Source organism: Aquarana catesbeiana, linkage group LG09 (genome assembly GCF_042186555.1).
Source record: "Aquarana catesbeiana isolate 2022-GZ linkage group LG09, ASM4218655v1, whole genome shotgun sequence".
In the NCBI taxonomy this organism is placed as follows: Eukaryota; Metazoa; Chordata; class Amphibia; order Anura; family Ranidae; genus Aquarana; species Aquarana catesbeiana.
The window spans coordinates 57,357,183-57,384,171 of NC_133332.1; the positions used below are offsets into that span (position 1 = coordinate 57,357,183).

Consider the following 26,989-nt stretch of genomic DNA (forward strand, 5'->3'; position numbering starts at 1 on the left):
GATGATTGAGAACAATCCATGACACTGGCAGGTCTCAAGTTTGCAAAGGGGGCATGCTATAAATTCTGCAGGGTGCCCAAACTTTTGCAGACGCCATTTTTTTGTTTTCTGTAATTTTGAAAGTGTAAATGAGGGGAATAAAATCTAACTTTTTTTGACATATTATAAGAATGTCTAATCTGTAATTTGATGCCATTTGGAGATTTTTCCATCTTTCCTTAGCTTCGTTATGCACATTAATACACATTTTTACCTGGGGTGCCCAAACTTTCGATCCCCACTGTAATACACATTTCTAAGTTGTATGAGAAAACAACATGGCATTAGCTGGAATTGTCTTAATACTCTCCTAGACCATGAAGCACATTTTTAATATGTATTTGCAGGTACAAGACATGATTCCAATGATAATGAACCACATTCCCGGGCCACACCAGAAAATCACTATGCTTCTGGAGGAGCTGAACGATTTTGTAGCTGAGAGAGTGAAGATCAACCAGAAGTCCCTGGACCCAAATGAACCCAGAGATTACGTTGATTGCTTCCTCATCAAAATGCAGCAGGTACTCACATTGTATAAATATGGTTTGATGTGAATCAGGATAAAAAGTAGTGTAATATACACCAGTTATAATAAACCTGTACTAGTTATCGAGAGTAAGCTTAGTTATTTTGCAGATATCAGGTATTCTTATAATCACTTGTTTAGAAAGTCAGCACCACAGTAAAGATCCTCTAACAAATAGCAGTTTATCTAAACATAAGGCATAAAATCATGCCAAACAGAAAAGACGATGCATTCTAGTGGTTTAGGCCTGAATGGATTAAATGCGTCAGTTCTATGTTAGACTGAATTTTATGCCTTATGTTTAACCTGTTCCCATCCACGCTATAGCCGAATGACGACTACAGCGTGGACCTACAATAGACGTCCTCCCCTATGCATGCTCCCCGCGCGCCCCCCCTGAGGGTCCCGGACCCTTACCACATGATCAGCTGTCAGCCAATGACAGCTGATCATGTGATGTAAACAGAAGCTCAGTAATCGTTTTTTTCTCCTCACGCTGACAGCGTGAGGAGAAAAAAAAAGCTAGTCACTGGCTTCTGTTGAAGGGACATCGGTCCCGAAGAGGAAGAGGCACAGCCACCTCATCTGTGCCAACCAGTACCTCCTGCCAGTGCCATCAATCAGTGCCCACCAGTGAATATCAGTGCCACCAATTAGTGCCACCTATCAATGCCCAAGAGTGTCATCTATCAATGCCCTTTAGTGGTGCCAATCAGTGCCTCATCAGTGCGATCTAACAGTGCTACCTATCAGTGTCACCTACCAGTGCCCATTACTGCCACCCATCAGTGCCATGCATCAGTGCCGCCCATCAGTACCCATCAGTGCCACCCATCCGTGCCACCCAACTGTGCCACCTCTCAGTGCCCACCAGTGCCACCTCTCAGTGCCCAACAGTGCCACCTCTTAGTGCCCACCAGTGCCGCCTCATCAGTGCCCACCAGTGCCGCCTATTAGTGCCGCCTTTTTAGTGCCCATCAGTGCTGCCTCATCAGCGTACATCAATGAAGGAGAAAAATTACCTGTTTGCAAAATTTTATAACAAAATATAAAAGTTTTGTTTCCAAAATTTTGGTCTTTTTCATTTTTTTAACAAAAAATAAAAAACCCGGAGGTGATCAAAAGAAAGCTCTATTTGTAGGGAAAAAATGATAAAATATTCATTTGGGTACAGTGTTACATTGTCGTAAGTGTCCAGTAAGCAAGTGGTTAAATAAACTGCTATTTGTTAGATGATCTTTACTGTGGTGCCGATTTTCTAATCAAGAGACTTTATATTGGATGGCTTACAGAAGCTGAGGCTGTGCACCAGTGTCTCTTGTCAGTTGATTAGGTGTTGAGGTTTGAACTCTTCTTATTCCTTTAAAATGTTTGTAAATGAGACAGATGTTACTGGACCAAACCTGGCCTGGTCCTACACATGAGGATCCACCAAGGTGAAGTCCCATACTTCTGTCCTGAGTGCGGAAAGGGCTTCGTCCAGAAGAGCAACCTGAAGAGCCATCTACAATCTCACAGCAAGGAGAAGCCCTTCACCTGCCTGGAATCTCAAAGCTTTCTGCCAAAAGTACAATCTCAAGCAGCACATGAGTGTCCATGCTGCCAAGGAGCGTAAGAAATATTCCTGTCCTGAGTGTGGGAAAAGCTATAAGCTTAAAGCAGATTATAGTTGGCGTATGCTGATCCACCTTGGAGAAAAGTCACCAAATGTCACCAAACTTGGACCATCTGGACTTTGGTCGACCCAAACAAGCCGGACGTTTTATTTCAACACTTTAATATCTCACACACAAAACCTTATGATATTTTCAATAAATTAACTTTATACCTTAAAAATAAAAAAAGAAATAAAAAAAAGTTTGTAAGCACTGCCTTGCCAGTGCCTCCAAAACACTTGGCTTTCAGCCTATGGGGACTCTAAATATGTTCCCTACATTACAGTGTATCTTATCACTGTGTGAGAAACATATTGCCAGACCCAAAGACCAACAGCAGGGAAAAAAGGAGGGATATGCCTAAATATGTTCAAGAAATCTATTTATGCAAAAGAAACTCTTCCAGTGGCATAAATAATATTATAGTCTATAATGGGTGCACCATACTAGTGTTTTATGATGGGCCGCAACAAACTGTCTCCCTCCTTCTATAATTTAAGGATTAAAACAAACCAATGCAACCCAAAGCTCGTTACATAATTTTGTAGCGAATGTCTTCAGGAAAGGTTCTCTGGCAACTTTCTCTGGGATTAAATATTATAAAATGCAATTTTTACTATAATGTTAGGATCCAAAGTGCCAAAAAAGTTTTACAGAATTAAGTAGGTACTACCTGTAGTAAACAGAATGCAGTCCCCTTCAAGATTTAGTCTTCTCATTTCAGACCACCTTTTTATCTGAGTTTGAGATGCTTAATCTAAAGAGAAGTTCTGGCACCATATGATTCCTACTATCTGCCTGATAGCTACATATGAATTTATAGTTGAAATCTGTGATAAAGCCATCACCTATACCTGATTTGTATTACAACAAAAATGATGACCTTTCCAACATAGCTTACTATGTAAATTATATTCTTCATATTACACAAATCAAGCATGTTAAAATCTTTTAGTGTACGTACAGCCTACCAATTTATACTGAATAAGTTAGAACCCCTGTCCAGTTCTTATTGAAGTCTGTGGCTTCGAAAGGTAGAGTCTTACTCTCTGTATGTCCCCATATTAATTGTTACCAAGAGAGAAAGTGATGGGAAATACATATGTTAAAGTTGTTACCAGAACAGAAGTTGAGAGAACATAAAAAAAAATTTGGATAGCGTAAGGAAGGGTCAAAACCCCTGTCAGATTATTTTTTGCAATCTGTGTCTCATTGGGGAGATTAACATTCACTTCCTGTCCCATAGCCAAAAGAGGAAGTGCAAGGAAATCCCTGAATCCATTGGGACCCCCCCCCCCCCCACACACACACACCAGATCACCAGGACTAGTGTCCCCCCCTATTGGAAGATGTCCTCCCTATTACTGTTCTGGAGACAGCCAAAAATGTGGGACTTCCTTTTACTTTCACTTTTTATGATACTGGTAAAGAGGACACATAGAGAGAATGGATCTCCCTAATAAGGGTAGAGGTAGCAAAAAACAAACAGATGTTGTAATCCCTCTCCACTCTATCCAAATTAAAAAAAAAAAAAGTTGTGTCTTTAGTTATACTTCAATTTTTAGGGGCAGTTTGTAAAAGGGGTAGTTTGTTTCCCTTTATAGCGTTTTCTCTTGCTTTCTGTTGTGTCTTCAGGACAGAAAGAAAAGGGAATTGTCCAGAATTGTAATGAATTGCAATGAATTAGTCTAACTTTTAATTAAACAATATAATTTAAAGTTTTTAATTAGTATATTTTTTCATAACAATTCAGGGTGATAGTAGCACAATTACCTACAAATTTTAATCCTGTCACTGTTTCATGGTGTGGCCTCAATTTTTTATTTCCTATAGAAGGTGTAGAAAAACAATGCTTGGTGGCTCTGGGATTGGAGACAGAGTCTGGTTTAATATTGTCCTAATTTCATGTGTTAAAAGCAGGAACACATGTGCTCATCTGTACATAAAGGACCTCTAAAAAATAAAATTTCTTTATGTTTTCAGGAGAAGGATAATCCGGACTCAGAATTCAACATGAAGAATTTAATTCTGACTCTTAACAACCTGTTTTTTGCTGGTGGCGAAACTGTAGCTACCACTCTGAAACATGGATTCCTCATACTTCTGAAGTATCCTGATATACAAGGTGTGTTACTAGCACAGTTTTATTAATAAAAAAAAAAATAATTCTTAGATACATTTGTCTTTTTGGTTTGTTACACATTTTGGACCACTGGATGACCAAAGGGGAAACAATATCCTTGATAGCCAACTTTTAAATAACCATTAACCCTAAATCTAAATGTAAGCCTAACCCTAGAACAGGTTACCCATTGAAATATTTCCCTTCACCTCCTGTACCAATGACAACACAAACATTTTGGGTTTTCTCTAACTTTTTATGTCTAAGTTAATAGTCACCAGGTCTAAAATTTGATTATGACTCACCCCATCAAAGATACAAACAGATATAAAACAGCAGTCAGGGATTCTAACCCTTCCGCAGTCTATCCAAAATAAAAAATGGCATTTTTTTAAAAGGTAACTTTAAGTTTAGAGCTCAGCTTTAATTCCTGTGATGCAACAGTTCCTTAGTATTGACAGTATGAAAAGTATCTTTGGATTGAGGTGACCATGTGTGGGTTCTTTGCAGACATGTTTCAGCACATGGTGCCCGATTTTTTAATAGATGCACAGACACAATTAAGCACCATCAAAGTCCATCAGTTACATTTTATCTCTATTATTAACTTGTCAGTTTGACAACATTGCACAGGCTCACATCCACAGTTCTCTGTTGCAATGGTATTTAATACTCTTCTGGCTTGGGGCATTGGGGTTATTTACTATGAGCACATGTGTTCCTGCTTTTAACACATGAAATTAGGACAATATTAAACCAGACTCTGTCTCCAATCCCAGAGCCACCAAGCATTGTTTTACTACACCTTCTATAGGAAATAAAAAATTGAGGCCACACCATGAAACAGTGACAGGATTAAAATTTGCAGGTAATTGTGCTACTATCACCCTGAATTGTTATGGAAAAATATACTAATTAAAAACTTTAAATTATATTGTTTAATTAAAAGTTAGACTAATTCATTGCAATTCATTACAATTCTGGACAATTCCCTTTTCTTTCTGTCCTGAAGACACAACAGAAAGCAAGAGAAAAGGCTATAAAGGGAAACAAACTACCCCTTTTACAAACTGCCCCTAAAAATTTAAGTATAACTAAAGACACAACTTTTTTGCGCTGCAAATTTGTTCCGTTTTTTGTCCTGTGTGAGGTGCGATTTTACCGCGAATTTACCGCGATTTTAACGGGATTTTACCGCAAATTTCAGGAGTTAGTCATAGCTGCGATTGATGTTCTAGCCAATGGAATCATAATGGAGAAAGAAAAAAGGTGTTAACTTCCTGTGTATTTCCTGGTTTTTGTGGAAAGTAGTGTGGTGGAATTCGCACATATCTGAACCAACAATGCGATTCCAGAACGATTTACATTGATGTCTATGGAGGCTAAATTCGCAACGCAGTAAACTCGCACAAGACCCTTTTTTTTTATCGCATCGCATTCGTAGGGGAATCGCAACCCATGTATGTGAACGACCGTCATTGAAAACAATGACTTTATGGATGACATGCGAATTTAGAATGTTTTTGACGCATCACATTCGTTATGAACTCGCATCAGTGTGAACCGGCACTAACTGTAGAGTGCAAAATCTGGTGCAGCTCTGCATAGAAACCAATCAGCTTCCAGGTTTCATTGCCAAAGCCTAACTGAAGAAGGTTAAGTTAGAAGCTGATTGGCTACCATGCACAGTTGCACCAGATTCTAAGTGCTCCAGTTTTAGTAAATCTACTCCATTGTGTTTGAAAACGTAAAGTGCATTGCAGCTTGTATCCACCAGGTGCATTATAAATGTTGATGCATTTTCCATGTCATGGACATGAAAATATCCAAAATTGAATCGACTGCTCAAACAATTGTATTGAATGGCAGCAAGTTGTAATAAAGTCCCACAACCTACACTTTGGGTGTATCAACCTGGAGTTTGGCATTTTTGTCATAACTATAATGAACATAATGAGCATCAACTTAAACCGATCATTGATTAAATGTGTGTTAATGCTTGTTATGGTTAAAGAGCCACTTAGGAGGAAGAAATATTCAAGCTGTCATTGTTACTGTACAGTTATCCCCCAACCATAATTTTCTTGGGAAAGGTAGACTCTGATTTGTTATTAATCACTTGCCGACTGGCTCACGCCAATATACGTTGGCTAAGTGGCACAGGTGCGCAAAACAACGTACCAGTACATCGCTGTGTCATCGACGGCTAGCGATCGTGACACGGAGAGGCAGAACGGGGAAATGTAAACAAGGCATTTCCCTGTTCTGCCTAGCAACATGACAGGGATCTACTGCTCCCAGTGATCGGGAGCAGTGATCTCTGTCATGTTCTAGTGAGCCCATCCCCCCTACAGTTAGAACACACCCAGGGAACACACTTAACCCTTTGATCGCCCCCCTAGTGTTTAACCCCTTCCCTGCCAGTGACATTTACACAGTAATCAGTGCATTTTTATAGCACTGATCGCTGTATAAATGCCAATGGTCCCAAAATAGTGTCAAAAGTGTCCGATCTGTCCGCTGCAATGTCGCAGTCACGATAAAAATCACAGATCACCGCCATTACTAATAAAAAAATAATAAAAAAATGCCATAAATATATCCCCTATTTTGTAGCCGCGAGAACTTTTGCGCAAACCAATCAATATACACTTATTGCGATTTTTTTTTACCAAAAATATGTAGAATGTACACACGGTCAGACTTTCCAACAGAAAATGTGCGATCAGAGCTTGTTGTTGGAAATTCTGACCGTGTGGCTCCATTGGACTTTTTCCATCGGAATTTCCGACACACAAAGTTTGAGAGCTAGATCTAAAATTTTCCGACAACAAGCTCCGATTGCACATTTTTTTGTGTGTAGAAAATTCTGACGCACAAAGTGCCACGCATGTTCAGAATCAAGCAGAAGAGCTGCACTGGCTATTGAACTTCATTTTTCTTGGCTCGTTGTCCTTGTTGTACGTCACCGCGTTCTTGACGTTCGGAATTTCTGAACAACTTTGTGTGACCGTGTGTATGCAAGACAAGTTTGAGCTAACATCCGAAGGAAAAAATACGATGGAGTTTGTTGTTGGAATGTACGATCGTGTGTACAGGGCAGAGGAATACATATTGGCCTAAACGGAGGAAAAAATGTGTTTTTTTATATATTTTTTGGGGATATTTATTATAGCAAATAGTCAAAAATAGTGCTTTTTTTTTCAAAATTGTCGCTCTTTTTTTGTTTATAGCGCAAAAAATATAAACGCAGAGATGATCAAATACCACCAAAAGAAAGCTCTATATGTGGGAAAAAAAGGACGTCAATTTTGTTAGGGTACAATGTCACACGACCGCGCAATTGTCAGCTAAAGTGACACAATGCCCTATCGCAAAAAAGGGCTTGTTCAGGAAGGGGGTAAATCCTTCCGGGGCTGAAGTGGTTAAAGGTCAACACAAGGAACAAAATAGTTCTTGCTTCAATACATACAGTTATTCAAAATTGAATCCTGATATATGTAGTAGTTGCAACTAATCTTAGAAACTCCCTGCATAGTGTTATTACTCCACTGAACTAAATGTGGCACAGTTTGAAAGTACATACACTATTATACCAAAAGTATTGTGACGCCTGCCTTTACATGCATATGAACTTCAATGGGATCCCAGTCTTATTCTGTAGAGTTCAATATTAAGTTGGCCCACCCTTTGCAGCTATAACAGCTTCATTTCTTCTGGGAAGGCTGTCCACAAGGTTTAGGAGTGTGTCTATGGGAATATTTAACCATTCTTCCAGAAGTTAATTTGTGAGGTCAGGTACTTATGTGGATGAGAAGGCTTGGCTCCCAATTCAATTCAATTCATCCCAAAGGTGTTCTATCGGTTGAGTTTAGGACTCTGTGCAGGCCAGTCAAGTTTTTCCACCACAAACTCGCTTGTCAATGCCTTTATGGACCTTGTTTTGTGCACTGGTCCAAATTATTTGGTGGAGGGGGGATTATGGTGTGGGGTTGTTTATCAGGGGTTGGGCTTGGCGCCTTAGTTCCAGTGAAGGGAACTCTTAAGGCATAGGCATACCAATACATTTGGGACAATTTCATGCTCCCAACTTTGTGGGAACAGTTTGAGGATGGCCCTTCCTGTTCCAACATGACTGCACACCAGTGCACAAAGCAAGATCCATAAAGACATGGATGAGCTCTCCTTTAATCAAATCAATTAATCTTTTAAAACATTTGTATATTTATGTTAGCTTTGGTCCAAGAGGAGATTGACCATGTGATTGGGCGGGAGCGAGACCCACATATTGAGGACCGGAGCAAGATGCCATATACTGAGGCTGTGATCCATGAGATCCAAAGATTCAGCAATGTGATTCCTATGAATTCTCCCCATTCTGCTATCAAGGACACTATGTTTAGAGGATACACTATTCCAAAGGTAAAAAATTGATGTAAAAATGAAAGAAGATAGGGAAATGTACTGGTGGACATGGACATGTTTTATAACTATTCATAGAGTATTCTGACAAATCCATTCTGTGAAAGTGAAAACTTGGTATAAGGGCCCGTTCACATCTGAGAGATTCAAAATGGGATTCTGGCTGCAATTCTGGATCTGAATCATGTATTAATTTCTAATGGCACCCCAATTGTGCCCAAAAAGGGCATGTTTTCACTTTCACAAAATGCACACAAAACATGCCAAATCAACTCTGTCCAAAAATGTGCCAAAGTTGGCTCCAAAAAAGGGTACAAGAGCAACTTTGACACGTTTTTGGAGCAGAGGCCAGCCCATTCAAATGAATGACATCGCTCAAAAAAAAAAAAGCCACCAATAATGCAATGCTCCTACATTGCTAGATGTGAATGGGGCCTAAATGCCCCGTGGCTTTAATTTATACATCTTTTTTTGCCTAGCATTTGAATTTTAATCATTTTCCTTGTTTCTAAGAGCTTTACTTTTAGAGAATGGATTGATCAGTGTGACAACGCTGTTCTTTAAACAGTAACATCTTTGCAGCATTGTCACCCTGCACAGAGAGTTGTTTTTAGATAGACTGCAAAGAGAACCTAAACTGTGAAAGATGTGGCAAAAAAGTCAAGGAGAGGACAAAGGGGCAACACAGTGGCTAAGTGGTTAGAACTTCTGTCTGGTAGCACTAAGGTCAGTGGTTTGAATCCCAGCCATGGCACTATCCACACAGAGTTTGCATGTTTTCCCTGGGCTTGTGTTGATTTCCTTCAGGTACACCAGTTTCCTCCCACTCTCCAAAGACATGCTGGTAGGGTATTTGTCTCCTGTCTAAATGAGAGAGAGAGAGATCTTTAAAATATTATGAAGAATCATGTAGACCTGTGTTCATAATGCCTGTGCAACAGAGCATGACCACCACATATAGTAGGATGTGCCAAGGTGTGAACAGACATGAAAACATATGGATAGGAGACTTGGTTTTGCATGGGCTAAGACATATTTTCAAGTCTCTGAAGAGGGGATTTATAGAGTTGACTCAACAAATCAAAGGGTTAGTGAGGCATGTGGGAGGGTTGTTGCTGTGTTTTGTTATGCTTTGTCAGTGCTGAAATTACTTTTGCATGTTTCACTTAGGAGTCCTAAAGTGCCCTATCGGTCTTCTTGACATTGAAGTATAGGTGTGTTTGGTATCTAACCGACTAGCATCTTCCTATACATCTGTGTTATTACTTTTTATGAATGTAACCTGCAACCTACCTTACAATAAGAATTATGGATAGAGTTGAGAGCTTGAAATATACTAGCTGATTTACTTCAATGTGTCTTAAATTGTATTGTTTTCTTTTTGCAATGTGTACCTCTCTGCTGCCTAGGACAAACATGAGATTCAAATCTGACTGTTCTGTTACCAGCTTCCATAGTTTGGGGAAAATTAGGGTGGCACTCTGTGCAATATGAATTCCTCATTCTTTCCAAACAGTGGGCAGGCATCACTACCTCATTATCATGACATTAGTCATATACAGTTTACCAGAATACAATATTTTTTTGATATAGTGGGCCTTTAATAAACTGAGAAGAAAATATATTCTTTCTGTACATAATGTAAGCATGCTTAAAATGATAGGAAGGGACAGCTATAAAATGGATCTTGTACTTCACATACGTAGAAAGGGAATTTAGGACTTTAAATGAAACTAATGACATTGTGGAGGTGAATTGATAGAAAGACATATTTATAACATAAATCTACATGTATAATAAACATCAAGGATACATGAAAATATATCAACTTGGCAACACATGATAATATAGAAAAATTGGTACATAGGTTCTGTAGATTAATATGTATACAGACATCATAATGACGGCACATTGCAATGGAAGTAAGTAAGATGGGAAAGTATATGCATAGTTGATGTACATGGTAAGCTGAGGTAATTGCTAGTGCAGGCGTGTCTGCATCCTAAATTATCCTACGCGTTTCGTGTATAAACACTCATCAGGGGCGAAAGTTCAAGAGTATCTATAAAGAGTAAATATAATTAAACTCATGTAGCACTAAACAGAAAAGGAAAAGGCCTTTGCCAGTCCTAAATACTTACAAATGAATTAATGCTCTAAATTAAACTGAGTGGGGGGCCAGAGCCAGAATGGTACTTCACGGGCCCACTAAGAGCTACTCTCTCCATACCCCCTTACTGTTTCATCCTTGCAGGAAACATGACATTGCTAATTGTAAAAGTGGGAAGTTAGAGGCTTTTGATAATTGTTGGCAAGACTTATCAGTAATACCTAGCCTAAACTTAGCAGTCATTGAGATAATAGTGAATAGGAGGACAAGTCAGTGTGTAATCTGTAGATTTATAGCAGATATATAACATTTTGTTAAATTTTTCCAGGGTACTGGAGTCTGCGCCTTGCTGTGCTCTGTCCTGGGAGATCCAAATTATTTTTCCACCCCTCGTAGATTTAACCCCAATCACTTCTTGGACTCTGATGGAAAGTTCCAGAGAAATGAAGCCTTTATGCCATTTTCTACAGGTATGATAATTTATTAAACCTATGCTATACAGTGCTATTGAATGCCATTGTAAAGAGTAAGTCCATATTAAGGTTGCAATAGGGTTGTTAAATAAAAAATCAAATTCTGGCATAGAAAGCACATGAGATTATACTTTAGGACCTGGACTAAAAATAAAAAAAATCTAAATCTGGCATATAAAGAACATAACTCTATATTTTAGGAGGTGGACTGAGAATAAAAAACTATTTTGGCATATACAGCCTATACGCCTATGTTTTTTAGGATGTGAGCAGCCTAATATAGTAATAATGATCATACAATGATAATATAAGCCACAGCAGACAGGACTCTTATCAGTCAGGCTGATGCAGCAAACATAGCAGATGATGTCTTCTTTGTATGCAAGATTCGTTTTTTCACCTTTTTATATTTTACCAATTGCCAAAATAGCCATCAAAGACAGAGGCAAAAACCAAATGGACATTTAGTCCATTCTGCTCTGACCTATGCACAAATGCCTTGCTGACTGGAACAGATGCCACCCATACGAAAGGACCCTTGAAAAAATGTAAAATTTGCGCAAAACTACCAAAGCAACTTTACATATAGAAATATATTTTTACTGTTATCTCTCTACAGGAAAAAGAATGTGTCTTGGGGAAGGCTTGTCTCGAACAGAACTTTTCCTGTTCCTTACCACCATCTTACAGAAATTTACACTGACTTCAGATACCCAGTTCTCAGAGTCTGATATCTACCCTAGGATGACTGGCTTTGCCAATGTTCCCATCCCATATAAGATGGCATTTGTGCAACGTTGAGTGTCTATTGCCCTTTATTATTTTTGTTTTGTGTAACCGTGATTTGCTTTTGTTCTGTTGTGCACATCTTCTTTATTCATTCCTAACAATTGACTTTTATGACCTACTCAACACAACCTGTCAAGGAAGTTCTGAATATTTGTTATGTCTTGTTAATGACTAAAAAAGTAATATACAGAAGGGGATAAACTTCTAAATAACCAATAAATCTGTGTTAAAACACTTGATATTGGTAACTATTTTTTAATTTAAATGAAGGTTTCTGTCAACTATGCACTTGATATCAGCACCACTTTTGATATTCCAGCAGTAATTATCTGGCAGTGTTCTTGCTGGGCCTCCAAATGAAGTGTTCTTTACATACTGACTAGAAGAACAGAGGTTAGGGAGATACAGTGCCTTGCAAAAGTATTCACCCTCCTTGGCTTTTACCTATTTTGTTACATTACAGCCTTTAGTTCAATGTTTGTTTTTTTTCTGAATTATATGTGATGGATCAGAACACAATAGTCTAAGTAGTAAACTTAAGTGAAGTACAATTAGAAAAATATATACATAAAAAAGATTTTCAGAAATAAAAAATGTGTGCAATCTAAGTGTCACATGATCTGTCATTACATATACACACCTTTTTGAAAAGGCTCCAGAGGCTGCAACAACTAAGCAAGAGACACCAATAACCAAACACTGCCATGAAGACCAAGGAACTCTCCAAACAAGTAAGGGACAATGTTGTTGAGAAGTACAAGTCATTGTGAGGTTATAAAAAAAATATCCAAATCTTTGATGATCCCTAGGAGCACCATCAAATCTATCATAATCAAATGGAAAGAACATGGCACAACAGCAAACCTGCCAAGAGACGGCCGCACACCAAAACTCACGGACGGGCAAGGAGGGCATTAATCAGAGAGGCTGCACAGAGACATAAGGTAACCATGGAGGAGCCGCAGAGTTCCACAGCAGATACTAGAGTATCTGTACTTTTGCAAGGCACTGTATCTCCTTCTAATGGCTATTGTAACCACATGAAGGGGTGAAGTTTTCGTGCAGGCGCTACCATACGCTCGTCTTGTTTGATTTCACTGGGCCAAATTCCTTGAAACCATAATCCACTACATGGTCTTTGAACTTATTTTAGCTGACTTAGAAAGGCCATTATTTGTATAAGAGTGGGTTTTCAGCTGCCATTTGTCAGTATGAGTTGGAGTAGTTCAGGGGTTTATGTGTGTGGGGAGATTTAGTTGCTCTATTGTGCTATATTGTGCTAAATTACTGTGGACTACAGTGTGGTGGGCTACATTTTTTGGGCACTGCCACTGTGTTCACAGATGAGAGGCCCAACAGGCCCTTTTAGGACTGTGTTTTTATGTGTAAGCAACAACTATAGTTGCTGTATAGCTGATATATGTATATAAATGTATAGGTTTGGGGTTTAGTATTTGAAGGTTTATTTTTGGGGAGGTATGTTTAACTTTTTCTTTTGCCAGGGCTTAAACTGAAAAACTTAGAAGGAGGAAACACCCATCTAGCCGTATATGTGCAGTGGCCGGGTGGGAGGTGGTTAAAAATCTCCATAGGCGATGTTTAACATTTTTTACAGGTTGCATGTTTTGAGTTACAGAGGAGGTCTAGGGCTAGAATTTTTGCGATTGTGGTGATACCTCACATGTGTGGTTTATACACCATTTTCATATGTGGGTGCGACTTACGTATGCGTTCACTTCTGCACGCGAGCTCGGTGGGACAGGGCACGTTTTTTTTTTCTTATTTATTTTACCTTTTAGGTTTTATTTTTACACTGTTCTTTAAAAAATAAATGTGTCACTTTCATTCCTATTACAAGGAATGTAAACATCCCTTGAAATAGAAATAAAGCATGACAGGACCTCCTATGAGATCTGGGGTCAAAAAGACCTCAGATCTCATATTTACACTAAAATGCAATAAAAAAAAGAACATTTTTTTGCAATATGGAGACGGGTGGGGGCCATCTTCCCCTCACTCGTCTCCATATCAGACCAGGGAGAGGATCCGATCGCCCCCGCCGACGGCTCCGGTAATTTTGATGGGGCAATTTTAATGGGATAATTTTATTGGGGGCAATATTGATGGGGCCAATATTTATGGGGCAATATTGATGGGGCCAATTTTGATGAGGGCAATATTGATGGGAGAATTTTAATGGTGGCAATAGTGATGGGGACAATATTGATGGGGCAATATTGGTGGGGGCAATATTGGTGGGGACAATAAGGTTGGGGCAATTTTGATGGGGGCAATATTGATGAGGGCAAATTTGATGGGGGCAATATTGATGGGGGCAATTTGGATGGTGGCAGTTTGGATGGGGCAATATAATTGGGCAATATTTATGGGGCAATTTTAATAGTGTCATTATGATGGGGCAAATTTGATGGTGGCAATATAACAGGGGCAATATGATGGGGCAATATTGATGGGGGCAATATGATGGGGCAACCTGGATGGGGTAAGTGCGGGACTGGTGGGCAACCTTGCAGGCGACGAGCGAAAAAAAAAACATTTAGCAATAGCCGCCTCTGCACATAACTGCCGCTCAGTGGATATTTTCTCCATTTTATCGGCACATCACGGATCTTGTGGACAGATTACTGGGAGGGGCTGGGGAAGACCCGGCTGTCATGGTGCACGTTGGCACCAATGACAAAGTCAGAGGCAGATGGAGTGTCCTAAAGAACGATTTTAGGGACTTAGGTGCTAAATTGAGGAAAAGGACCTCCAAGGTAGTATTCTCAGGAATACTACCGGTACATCGAGCCACACCAGAAAGGCAGAGGGAGATTAGGGAAGTAAACAAGTGGCTGAAGACCTGGTGTAGTAAGGAGGGGTTTGGGTTCCTGGAGGACTGGGCCGACTTCTCAGTCGGTAACCGGTACTATAGAAGGGACGGACTGCACCTAAATGAGGAGGGTGCAGATCTGCTGGGAATGAAGATGGCCAAAAAGTTAGAGGGGTTTTTAAACTAGGCGATGGGGGGGAGGGTCCAGAGACAGTGATAGCCAGCGTGGATGATATTCCAGAGGGTAGTGTTGGGGGCATTAGTGGTAGGTTAACCAAAGCACAAAAACACAAGGTGAGTATAGTAGCAAGTCCTAGTTGCAATTTTGAAACACCCAATACGAGGACAATATGCGACCGGTCTAAACTATGTGGCATGTTCACCAATGCCAGGAGCATGGCAGACAAGATGGGTGAATTAGAGATACTGTTGTACAAGGAGGATTTGGATTTTGTGAGAATTTCAGAGACCTGGTTCAACAGCTCTCATGATTGGCTGGCAAACATTCAAGGGTATACCCTATACTGCAAGGATAGAGAAGGTAAAAAAGGGGGAGGGGTATGCCTATATATCAAGAATAATGTACAAACGAATGTGAGAGATGACATCACTGAGGGAGCTAGAGAGGAGGTGGAATCCTTATGGGTAGAGCTCCAAAGGGATGAAGCTAAGGGGAAAATAATACTGGGAGTATGCTATAGGCCCCCTAACCTGAGGGAGGAAGTGGAGACGGATCTCCTATCACAAATTGGATTAGCAGCAAGGATGCGAAGTGTTATCATAATGGGGGATTTTAATTATCCAGACATAGACTGGGCGGAGAGAACCGCGCATTCATTTAAGGCTCGCCAGTTCCTTAATGTCTTGCAGGACAATTTTATGGGTCAGATGGTAGACGCACCAACTAGAAATAAAACATTACTGGATCTACTGATTACCAACAATACAGACCTGATCACAGATGTGGAAATACGGGGCAATTTAGGTAACAACGATCACAGGTCAATTAGTTTCAGTATAAATCACACAAATAGGAAACATAAAGGGAATACAAAGACACTGAATTTCAAAAGAGCCAACTTCCCTAAACTACAAACCTTGCTAAAAGGCATAAATTGGGATAAAATATTAGGAACAAAGAATACGGAGGAGAGATGGGTTTGCTTTAAGAGCATATTAAATAAGGGCATTAGCCAATGTATCCCATTGGGTAATAAATTTAAAAGAGCGAACAAAAATCCTGGATGGCTTAACTCCAATGTAAAAATGCATATAAAAGCAAAGGGGAAGGCCTTCAAAAAATACAAGGTTGAGGGATCATCCTCAGCATTCAGACTTTATAAAGAATGCAATAAGAAATGTAAGGGTGCAATTAGGACGGCTAAGATAGAACATGAAAGACACATAGCGGAGGAGAGCAAAAAAAATCCCAAGAAATTCTTTAAGTATGTAAACAGTAAAAAAGGGAGGACAGACCATATTGGCCCCATAAAGAACGAGGAAGGACATCTGGTTACAAAGGATGGGGAGATGGCAAAGGTATTGAATTTATTCTTCTCCTCAGTCTTCACGAGTGAATCGGGGGGCTTCAGTAACCAAAACTGCAGTGTTTATCCTCATGACACAACACAGGAAGCACCTCCATGGTTAACAGAGGACGGAATTAAAATTAGACTTGAGAAACTTAACATTAATAAATCACCGGGACCAGATGGCTTGCATCCGAGGGTACTTAGGGAACTCAGTCAGGTGATTGCCAGACCGTTGTTCCTAATTTTTACAGACAGTCTATTGACTGGAATGGTACCAGCTGATTGGAGAAAAGCCAATGTAGCACCAATATTTAAAAAGGGCCCAAAAAACATCCCTGGGAATTACAGACCAGTTAGCCTAACATCAATAGTATGTAAAATCTTGGAGGGGATGATAAGGGACTATATACAAGATTTTAGTAATAAGAACGATATCATTAGCAGTAATCAGCATGGATTCATGAAGAATCGTTCTTGCCAAACCAATCTATTAACCTTCTATGAGGAGGTGAGTTGCCATCTAGATAAAGGAAGGCCCGTAGATGTGGTGTATCTGGATTTTGCAAAAGCATTTGACACAGTTCCCCATAAACGTTTACTGTACAAAATAGGGTCCTTTGGCATGGACCATAGGGTGAGTACCTGGATTGAAAACTGGCTACAAGGGCGTGTTCAGAGGGTGGTGATAAATGGGGAGTACTCAGAATGGTCAGGGGTGGGTGGTGGGGTTCCCCAGGGTTCTGTGCTGGGACCAATCCTATTTAATTTGTTTATAAATGATCTGGAGGATGGGATAAACAGTTCAATCTCTGTATTTGCAGACGATACTAAGCTAAGCAGGGCAATAACTTCTCCGCAGGATGTGGAAACCTTGCAAAAAGACCTGAACAAATTAATAGGGTGGGCGACTACATGGCAAATGAGGTTCAATGTAGAAAAATGTAAAATAATGCATTTGGGTGGCAAAAATATGAATGCAATCTATACACTGGGGGGAGAACCTCTGGGGGAATCTAGGATGGAAAAGGACCTGGGGGTCCTAGTAGATGATAGGCTCAGCAATGGCATGCAATGCCAAGCTGCTGCTAATAAGGCAAACAGAATATTGGCATGTATTAAAAGGGGGATCAACTCCAGAGATAAAACGATAATTCTCCCGCTCTACAAGACTCTGGTCCGGCCTCACCTGGAGTATGCTGTCCAGTTCTGGGCACCAGTCCTCAGGAAGGATGTACTGGAAATGGAGCGAGTACAAAGAAGGGCAACAAAGCTAATAAAGGGTCTGGAGGATCTTAGTTATGAGGAAAGGTTGCGAGCGTTGAACTTATTCTCTCCGGAGAAGAGACGCTTGAGAGGGGATATGATTTCAATTTACAAATACTGTACTGGTGACCCCACAATAGGGATAAAACTTTTTCGCAGAAGAGAGTTTAATAAGACTCGGGGCCATTCATTACAATTAGAAGAAAAGAGGTTTAACCTTAAACTACGTAGAGGGTTCTTTACTGTAAGAGCGGTAAGGATGTGGAATTCCCTTCCACAGGCGGTGGTCTCAGCGGGGAGCATTGATAGCTTCAAGAAACTATTAGATAATCACCTTAATGACCGCAACATACAGGGATATGTAAGGTAATACTGACACATAATCACACACATAGGTTGGACTTGATGGACGTGTGTCTTTTTTCAACCTCACCTACTATGTAACCTACTATGTAACTATGTAATCACGATTATCTCTATACTCTAGAGAACGTTGTGTGTGAAAATAGCAGTATATAAGCAGTTTATGAAATCCTCCCACCATCCCATCTAACACCAAAACCCCTCCCACATTTTTCATCATTAATAACTTCAGAAAATTGTCTTCAATACATCTAGATGAATAAATGAATTTTGTTGCTGCCATGTTTTTTGCAAATTTTTGCTCAAATTTGCCACGAATGCCCCATAATGTTTGTTTTTCAATGAATGGGCGAACACCTGATGTTCGAGTCGAACTCCCTAATATACACACACACAGAAATATATATATATATATATATATATATATATGCACAGAAACAAGGGATATCATTTACAATTAGTATTTTTTATAGGAATTACCTTTTGCAGGATCTTTTTGTATTTCTTGTTCTAATCCTTGTAAATGATGACAAATTTTCTCGGTTCCTGGAGGGGGAGGAAAGGTTTCCATAGCTAAGAGGCTGCAACTTCCTCCGACACAGCCGTTGCTATGGAAACCTGACCTACAAGCTATTGCACCCCTCGCGCTGCACTGAGCATGTGCGAGATCTGTGGGTGCATGCTGGGTAATCATGTATGTTTCATGCGTTCCGGGAAAGCACGTGGAAACACACATTTCCACAGATGTGAATGGGGCCTTAATGTAAAAGGGGGTGCAGCAGATTACACATCGGGCTCCCCAGGGGAGGGGTAATGTCCGCAGACATGAGGAGGGACAGAGAGGTGGAGGCGTGAGCGTCAGGACGGTTTTATTGATTTTTATGGTCGTTCAGCCCTTTCACTGCCAAATAATTGTTTTCTTTTTTCGCACACATGTTAAAGTATAAAGGCAAATCTTTTCTTTTGTTTTTTAGTTTTGGATGGAGTGGAGAAGAATTAGAACACTTGTCAGGTTTTTATTGCTGTCTGTGTCCCCATTAAGGAGATTCACCCTCTCTATTTTTCATACCGTTACTACCAAAAGCGGAAAAAAAAATCCCACATTTTGTGTTGTCACCAGAACAGGAACTGAGAGGAAATCTTCCAATGGGGACACTAGTTCTGGTGACAGCCAGGGATTCTGCCACTTTGTGGGATTTCTCTCACTTCCTGTTTTGACTATGAGGCAGGAAGTGAAGGGAAATCTCCCCAATGGGGACACAGATGGCAAAAAACTGACAGGGGTTATAACCCTCCCTTACTCTATACCAAAAAAAAAACAGAAATTCTGGTGACAGCTGCTGCCTCCCTCTCCTAGCACCTCCCCCAGAACACTACAGTAGAGAGATTACATCATACTCCCTCCAACCCACCCCTAACTATTCTGCTCCGCCCACTCCTCAATATGAATCCTCTGTTATCTTCCTTCATACACCAAGAGACTAGAGGAATCTCCTCCCACAAATTGTCTATGGCTCTACCCCCCATACAGGATCCATGGTTCATAAAGCTTTCACTAAAATGACAGACCACCCACAAGTCCAGGTCCATGTGGACAACAGTCATTGGTTGCTAGAGAAACCAGAGTCCCTAGTAACCAATGAGCTCACATGTATCCTACATCCCCTGGAGCTGGTTTGTCCTCCCAGCTTCCGGCTCCTGCCTGCCAGGCTACAGAGACATCTGGGACAGGGCACTCTGATGGGGCAACTTATTTATGGGGACACACTGATGGGGCAATTAATCTATGCGGGTACTATGATGGGGAACTGATCTATATATATGTACCCTGATGGGGGCAACTCATCTATGGGGGTATTGTATTGGGGGTGACTAATGTATGAGGGCACTGTGATAGGGCAGTTTCTCTACTAGACGCGGGGGGGGGTGGCGACTGACTAACTGACACTAATACAGTGATCAGCAATTATACTATACACTGTCACTGTACTAACACAACTTGTAGACAAACTGGCCCCTCCTACACCTGACCCTCAGATGATGTCACAGATGATGAAATGCGTCAGCTTGGGGTTATACGACAAGCATCAGTGAATGTTAGCACGCCTTCTGGGGATCTCCTTGAATGAGCTGAGCTGGAAAGCCGAGCTGTAGCGGGTAGGAAACAGCAATATGATCCCCAGTGGCATGATTATCTATGTCAAATGCTGTTTATATTTGTAACATTGTAAGTGTGCGCTATGGAGTCTTTTCTCTTTCTATGTGAATGAGCTTTTAATCGGCTGCCCCGATTTCCCAGCAACAACAGGATCAGTAAAGATTGATTGTAAGATCAAGTGTTTGGAGCCTATTGTCCAGCGGTGCCTGGTAAGAGTCTGATCCATAGGGGATTCTTTACCCCCGTCTATACACAGGTGTTGGTGATTGTGAAAATGTTCCATTGAGTATTCAATCAAACACTCCCCTGATTTTGGACTATAATACACCTTTGTGATATAGCCAGAAAAAGTTTTTTATGGACTATAGTAGTGTCTTTTATAGACTGTTTTTAAACACCTTGACAGTGGGATATTGTCTGTTAATTATCGCTGCCTTGACGAATGTATTCATTTGTGTTTGTGTCTAAATTTTAGACATGTGCACTGCCAAAAAATGTGTTTGTTTTCGTTTCATTCGTTTACTTTTCTTTTAGTTTTTCGGATCATTCGTTATGATCGCAATTCGTACATTCGTACTTTCGTAAATTCGTACATTCGTAAATTCGTACGTTCGTACATTCGTATATTCATAAATTCATACATTCGTAAATTTACACATTCGTAAATTAGAAAATTCGTATATTCGTAAATTCGTACATTTGTAAATTAGAAAATTCGGAAATTTGTAAATTCGAAATTTGAAAATCCAAAAACCCTAAAATTCGAAAATCTGAAATAGTAACTAACTATTAAATTATAGGTATTGTAATTTCCTTTCAAATTTGGCTGTTAGTGAACGTAACAAATACGATTTTATCCGAAGTTACGAATTGTCCGAAATAACGAATGCTGCATCTAAACAAATGGAACGGAACAAATTAATAATAAATAATAATAATAAAAAGTTTTTATTATTATTATTTATTATTATTAATTCATTATGTTCCATTTGTTTGGATACGGCATTCGTTATTTCGGATAATTCGTAACTTAGGATAAATTTGTTACGTTCACTAACAGCCAAATTTGAAAGGAAATTACAATACCTATAATTTAATAGTTAGTAATAGTTAAGGTATTATTAGTTAATTATTATTTCAGATTTCCGAATTTCCGAATTTACAAATTTACGAATTCACTAATTTACTCATTTACGAATTTACTAATTTACGAATGTACGAATGCACAAATGCACAAATTTACGAATGTACGAATCTACGAACGTGCGAATGTACGAATTTACAAATTTTCGAATTTACGAATATTCGGAAAAATTCATTAAACGGGTTTTCGTTAATTCGGATATTTCCGAATTAATGAATTTGTTAAAATTAGTTAAGAAACGAATTCGGAACGAAATGAATTGCACATGTCTAATAAATGTATTTAACTGTCACTGTACCAATGACACTGGCTGGGAAGGGGGTAACATCTAGGAGCGATCAAGGAGTTAAATGTGCACCCAACAATGTGTAATGTGTGCTGCTTTTTACTAAAGATCTCTTTGTTTCTTATCCCTGAATAAGAAATAGAGAGATTGTTCCCTCTGTACAGAGCTCTATGTTGATTGTTAGTACAGGGCTCTGGGCTGTGATTGGCCGGGACCTGCTGACAGACTTCCGCTGTGTACAATCACAGTAGGTGTCAGCAGGGGGCGCCCCTAAACCTGTAAACAGGCAGAGATGTACAAGTGTGCTTCACTTTGACTGTATGAGCCGCCCATCCGCAGTACATTGCGGGCCGGGGGTCCACAAGTGTGTAAAATTGTGACCAAAAGGAGATCACTGTGTGCTAAGAAGGGGTCCCCCTCTCACAGGTTCTCTCACTGTCCTGGCAGTTTCATTGTTTGCTTTGTTTTATTGGGCTGACCATACACTTTACAATCTGATTGCCCAATCTCCAACAGATCTATCATCAACTATGTACTGCAAGGATTTGCAAGGATTTGCCTGATTTATTATAAATTAAATGGATCGTTTAGGTGTGTGTTTTGTCAGAAGATTGTGCGGGACTTGTACAATCAGATCGCAGTGTGTATAGCCAGCTTTACGCACCTGCCCCGTACTTCCATCCTTGCACCCCCAAGCTGTTGTTCCAGGGTCTCCATGATCCCGGATGTGTCAAACATCACATGGTACCGGGGGCAAGGTGTCCCCACTGACAGTCCGATCACTCGCTGCACTTGTGTCTCATGATATCTCTGGCATGAGTTGTATGGGCATGCCCAGATTTGCCAGATTAGCCCCGGAGCTGTAAACCCCGCCCCTCTGAGTACAGAGCCTGGTGGGACTCAGCCCCTTTGTGAAATGGGACCCCGCTCCCCGTATATTCTGCCCCTATGTGTGCGTGTGTGTGAACCAGGCTCCACCCCCTGTATATAACGCCCCTCTGCTGGGCCCCACCTTTTTTTCTGTATACCAGCCTCTCTGTGTCTACAATGCCTGCTGAGGCGCTACCCCTCTGTGTATGGCCCTCCCTCCTGTAGAGGCCTGCCCCTCCCAGTGTATACTGGGCCTGCTGGGGAAGAAGTTGTTGTTGGTCTGATGGCCGGGTGAGGATTTGATCTCTGTATGTGTAAGGTAAGTACCCGGGACACCCGGACACTGTGTACCTGCTACTACTCTCTCTACATTTTTCTTTTCTACTCCTATAATATTACTCTCATCCTCCTATATTATATACATTATTACTCTCATCCTTTATTATATACATTATTACTAATCCCTCCTCCTATATTATATACATTATTATTCCCTCCTATATTATACACATTATTACTTATCCCTCCTCCTATATTATACACATTATTACTTATCCCTCCTCCTATATTATATACATTATTACTCTCCTCTTATATTATATACATTATTACTCTCCTCCTATATTATATACATTGTTACTCTCCTCCCTATATTATATACAGTATCTCACAAAAGTGATTACACCCCTCACATTTTGTAAATATTTTATTCTATCTTTTCATGTGACAACACCGAAGAAATGACACTTTGCTACAATGTAAAGTAGTGAGTGTACAGCTTGTATAACAGTGTAAATTTGCTGTCCCCTCAAAATAACTCAACATACAGCCATTAATGTCTAAACCGCTGGCAACAAAAGTAAGTACACCCCTAAGTGAAAATGTCCAAATTGGACCCAAAGTGTCAATATTTTGTGTAGCCACCATTATTTTCCAGCACTGCCTTAACCCTCTTGGGCATTGAGATCACCAGAGCTTCACAGATTACCACTGGAGTCCTCTTCCACACCTCCTCCTGGATTGGCCAAGCATGTCTCTAGACCTAAACCCTATTGAGCATCTGTGGGGCATCCTTAAACGGAAGGTGGAGGAGAGCAAGGTCTCTAACATCCACCAGCTCCGTGATGTCGTCATAGAGGAGTGGAAGAGGACTCCAGTGGCAACCTGTGAAGCTCTGGTGAACTTAATGCCCAAGAGGGTTAAGGCAGCGCTGGAAAATAATGGTGGCCACACAAAATATTAAAATTTTAGGTCCAATTTGGACATTTTCACATTGGGGAAGCAAAATAGCTAATTGGGTCACACAAAATATTGACAATTTGGGCCCAGTTTGGACATTTTCACTTAGGGGTGTACTCACTTTTGATTCCAGCGGTTTAGACATTAATGGCTGTGTGTTGAGTTATTTTGAGCGGACAGCAAATTTACACTGTTATGCCCCGTACACACGGTCGGATTTTCCGATGGAAAATGTGTGATAGGACCTTGTTGTCGGAAATTACGACCGTGTGTGGGCTCCATCACACATTTTCCATTGGATTTTCCGACACACAAAGTTTGAGAGCAGGCTATAAAATTTTCCGACAACAAAATCCGTTGTCGGAATTTCCGATCGTGTGTACACAAATCCGACGCACAAAGTGCCACGCATGCTCAGAATAAATAAAGAGATGAAAGCTATTGGCTACTGCCCCGTTTATAGTCCTGACGTACGTATTTTACGTCACCGTGTTCAGAATGATCGGATTTTCCGACAACTTTGTGTGACCGTGTGTATGCAAGACAAGTTTGAGCCAACATCCGTCGGAAAAAATCCTAGGATTTTGTTGTTGGAATGTCCGATCAATGTCGACCGTGTGTACAGGGCATTATACAAGCTGTACACTCACTACTTTACATTGTAGCAAAGTGTAATTTCTTCAGTGTTGTCACATGAAAAGATAGAATAAAATATTTACAAAAAATGTTAGGGGTGTACTCACTTTTGTGAGATACTGTATGTTTTAATGCTCCTTGTGTTTTTGTCAAATGTTGTTGATAAAAATATATGTGAAAGGATTCTTTTAACATAAGATTGGGTGCAATAAATATTACGATTTTAATAAGACTTTAGAATTGTGAGTTCAGTTGTACCATGAAAGTCCTGAGTGCCTCATTTTTTTTTCTCCAATTTTTGAAATACATGATTCTGAAGGAAAGGGAGGACAACTGCTGGAAGGTTGGGACCCCCCATTACTTTTACAGAGATCAGACCTCTCTTGCTTCTCAACCATAACTTGCTCTTGTGGCAAGTGTCTGGATTCCTTAACCTGGTACAAAGTATTAAATCTGAAATAATAACTAACTAATAATAAATATTAAAGTGGAGTTCCACCCACTTTCACAACTCTTCAGCATCTCTCACTAAACTGTGCACTGTAAACAAATTGGATATTTTTTTATTTTTTTTCTCAGCACCTACTGTATATCTGCTGTATTCATTTTTCACTTCCTCCTCCCTGGCTGCGGCCCATCACATCATTTCCTGTTTGCAATGCCTTCTGGGAAGGGGCGGCAACTTCCTCTGAAACTGCCATTGCTATGGAAACCTGACCTAAAACCTATTACACTGCTTGTGCTTCACTGAGCATGTGCGAGATCTGCAAGGATGAGATCCAGGAAGAAATACAGTCTGGCTTCAGATGCCCACACTTAAGATGGCCGCGGCCTGCTGTAAGTTTATAAAATAACAAACTACTGCTATAAACAAACAAAACAGACCTTAGTTTACAGACTAACTTTACTAGAATACATTAAGCTTGTGTATTATAGGGGTATTTTTACTTAAAAAGTATCATTTCGGCTGAAACACCACTTTAAATTATAGGTATTGAAATTTCCTTTCAAATTTGTCTGTTAGTGAACGTAATGAGTACGAATTTATCCGAAGTTTATCTGAAATAACGAATGCCGTCTAAACGAATGGAATGTAACAAACTAATAATAATACATAACAATAAATAATAATAATAAAACCTTATTATTATGAATTATTAATTTGTTCCATTCCATTTGTTTAGATGCGGCATTCGTTATCTCGGTTAATTCGTAACTTCAGATAAATTTGTATTCATTAAGTTCACAAACAGCCAAATTTGAAAGGAAATTCCAATACCTAGAATTTAATAGTTAGTTATTATTAGTTAGTTATTATTTCAAATTTTCGGATTTTTTCAGATTTTCGAATTTCTGAATCTCCAAATTCTGAAAATCTAAAAATTCAGAAATTTGTAATTCAAAAATTTGGAAATTTCTGAATTGCCGAATTTTCGAATTTCCGAAAAAAGCAAAAAAAATGAATGAAATGAGAGCGAAAACAAACAAATTTTTTGTCAGTGCACATGTCTACCTACTACTACTACCCCTCCCCCCCACCTACCCACCATCACGTAATGTAGAAGAACAGAGGAACGCATGTTTGAAGCCTAACCTAGAACTGGAAGTGTGTTATTCACATGATTACCAGTTGAAAACACAGAACAAAAGCCTAAGAAAAGGAAACGAATGCAGCCACCTCAACTAAGGACCAGTAAACTACAATATATTTAAATGTTGTTTTTGGGTTTAGATACCCTTTAATAGAACTACAACATCTAATATGTCACCCTATGCTCCACAATTTTTATTTACACCAATATATTGACAAATTATGTTATGTAAAAGTGTAGGTTAGAAGTCAACAAAAGCTAAAATCTAAAAATTCTTCAAGCTCCCCCTTCTAATGTGCGAGGAATGAAGATGATCTTGCGGGCTGGTGGGACGTTTTCAACGCCACTTTCCATAGGAGAGATGTCAAGATCTTTGGGGTCCACTGTCGACTTCAGGGTGAAATTTTGCAGGATAATGGTGAAGAAAAGGAAAAGCTGCATGCGCACCAGACTCTCCGCAATGCAACCTCTTTTTCCTACATCAAAAATTTGGATCTGTTTGTTACAATAGCATTGTTTCATAAGCAATAGTGAATGATCAGTTTAAGAGACCATGTTGCCAGACCCTTCATTTCAACTAAAATCTTTCCTTTGCAAAGTGAATGAGACCCAATCAAAAATCCAGTTTTTGGGGGTATTTTTTGTACATGTTTAGGTATTTTTCGCAAAGTGAATTGTCACTTAGCTTCACCTCATTCATGCTTTCAAAGTAAACAAAAATTATCTTTGCAAAATGAAAATTCACTTTGAAATTGAAAATCACCCGCAACATTTTGGTGGTTGCCTACATATTGGTAGACCTAAAAATGTCTTCTTTGAACTTAAATTAAACAAAATAATATAAAGTGATTGATTGTAATAGTGATCTTGGCCTTTTTGGCAAATACCAAATCATACAGATGGCCAAACAAGCCTGCAAAAACCATTCTGTAGT

At 39.7% G+C, this 26,989-nt stretch overlaps 1 protein-coding gene across 1 annotated transcript in view; it reads left to right on the plus strand.

The window, feature by feature from the left end:
- Positions 1-12,378, plus strand: part of LOC141107672 (cytochrome P450 2G1-like) — a 31,054-nt gene extending 18,676 nt beyond the window's left edge. Inside the window, exons 5-9 of the mRNA XM_073598574.1 lie at positions 387-563; positions 4,207-4,348; positions 8,580-8,767; positions 11,206-11,347; positions 11,970-12,378. Coding sequence (XP_073454675.1) covers positions 387-563; positions 4,207-4,348; positions 8,580-8,767; positions 11,206-11,347; positions 11,970-12,151 — 831 coding nt within the window. The 3' untranslated portion in view covers positions 12,152-12,378. The remainder of the gene's footprint in view (positions 1-386; positions 564-4,206; positions 4,349-8,579; positions 8,768-11,205; positions 11,348-11,969) is intronic.
- Positions 12,379-26,989: the final 14,611 nt, after the last annotated feature.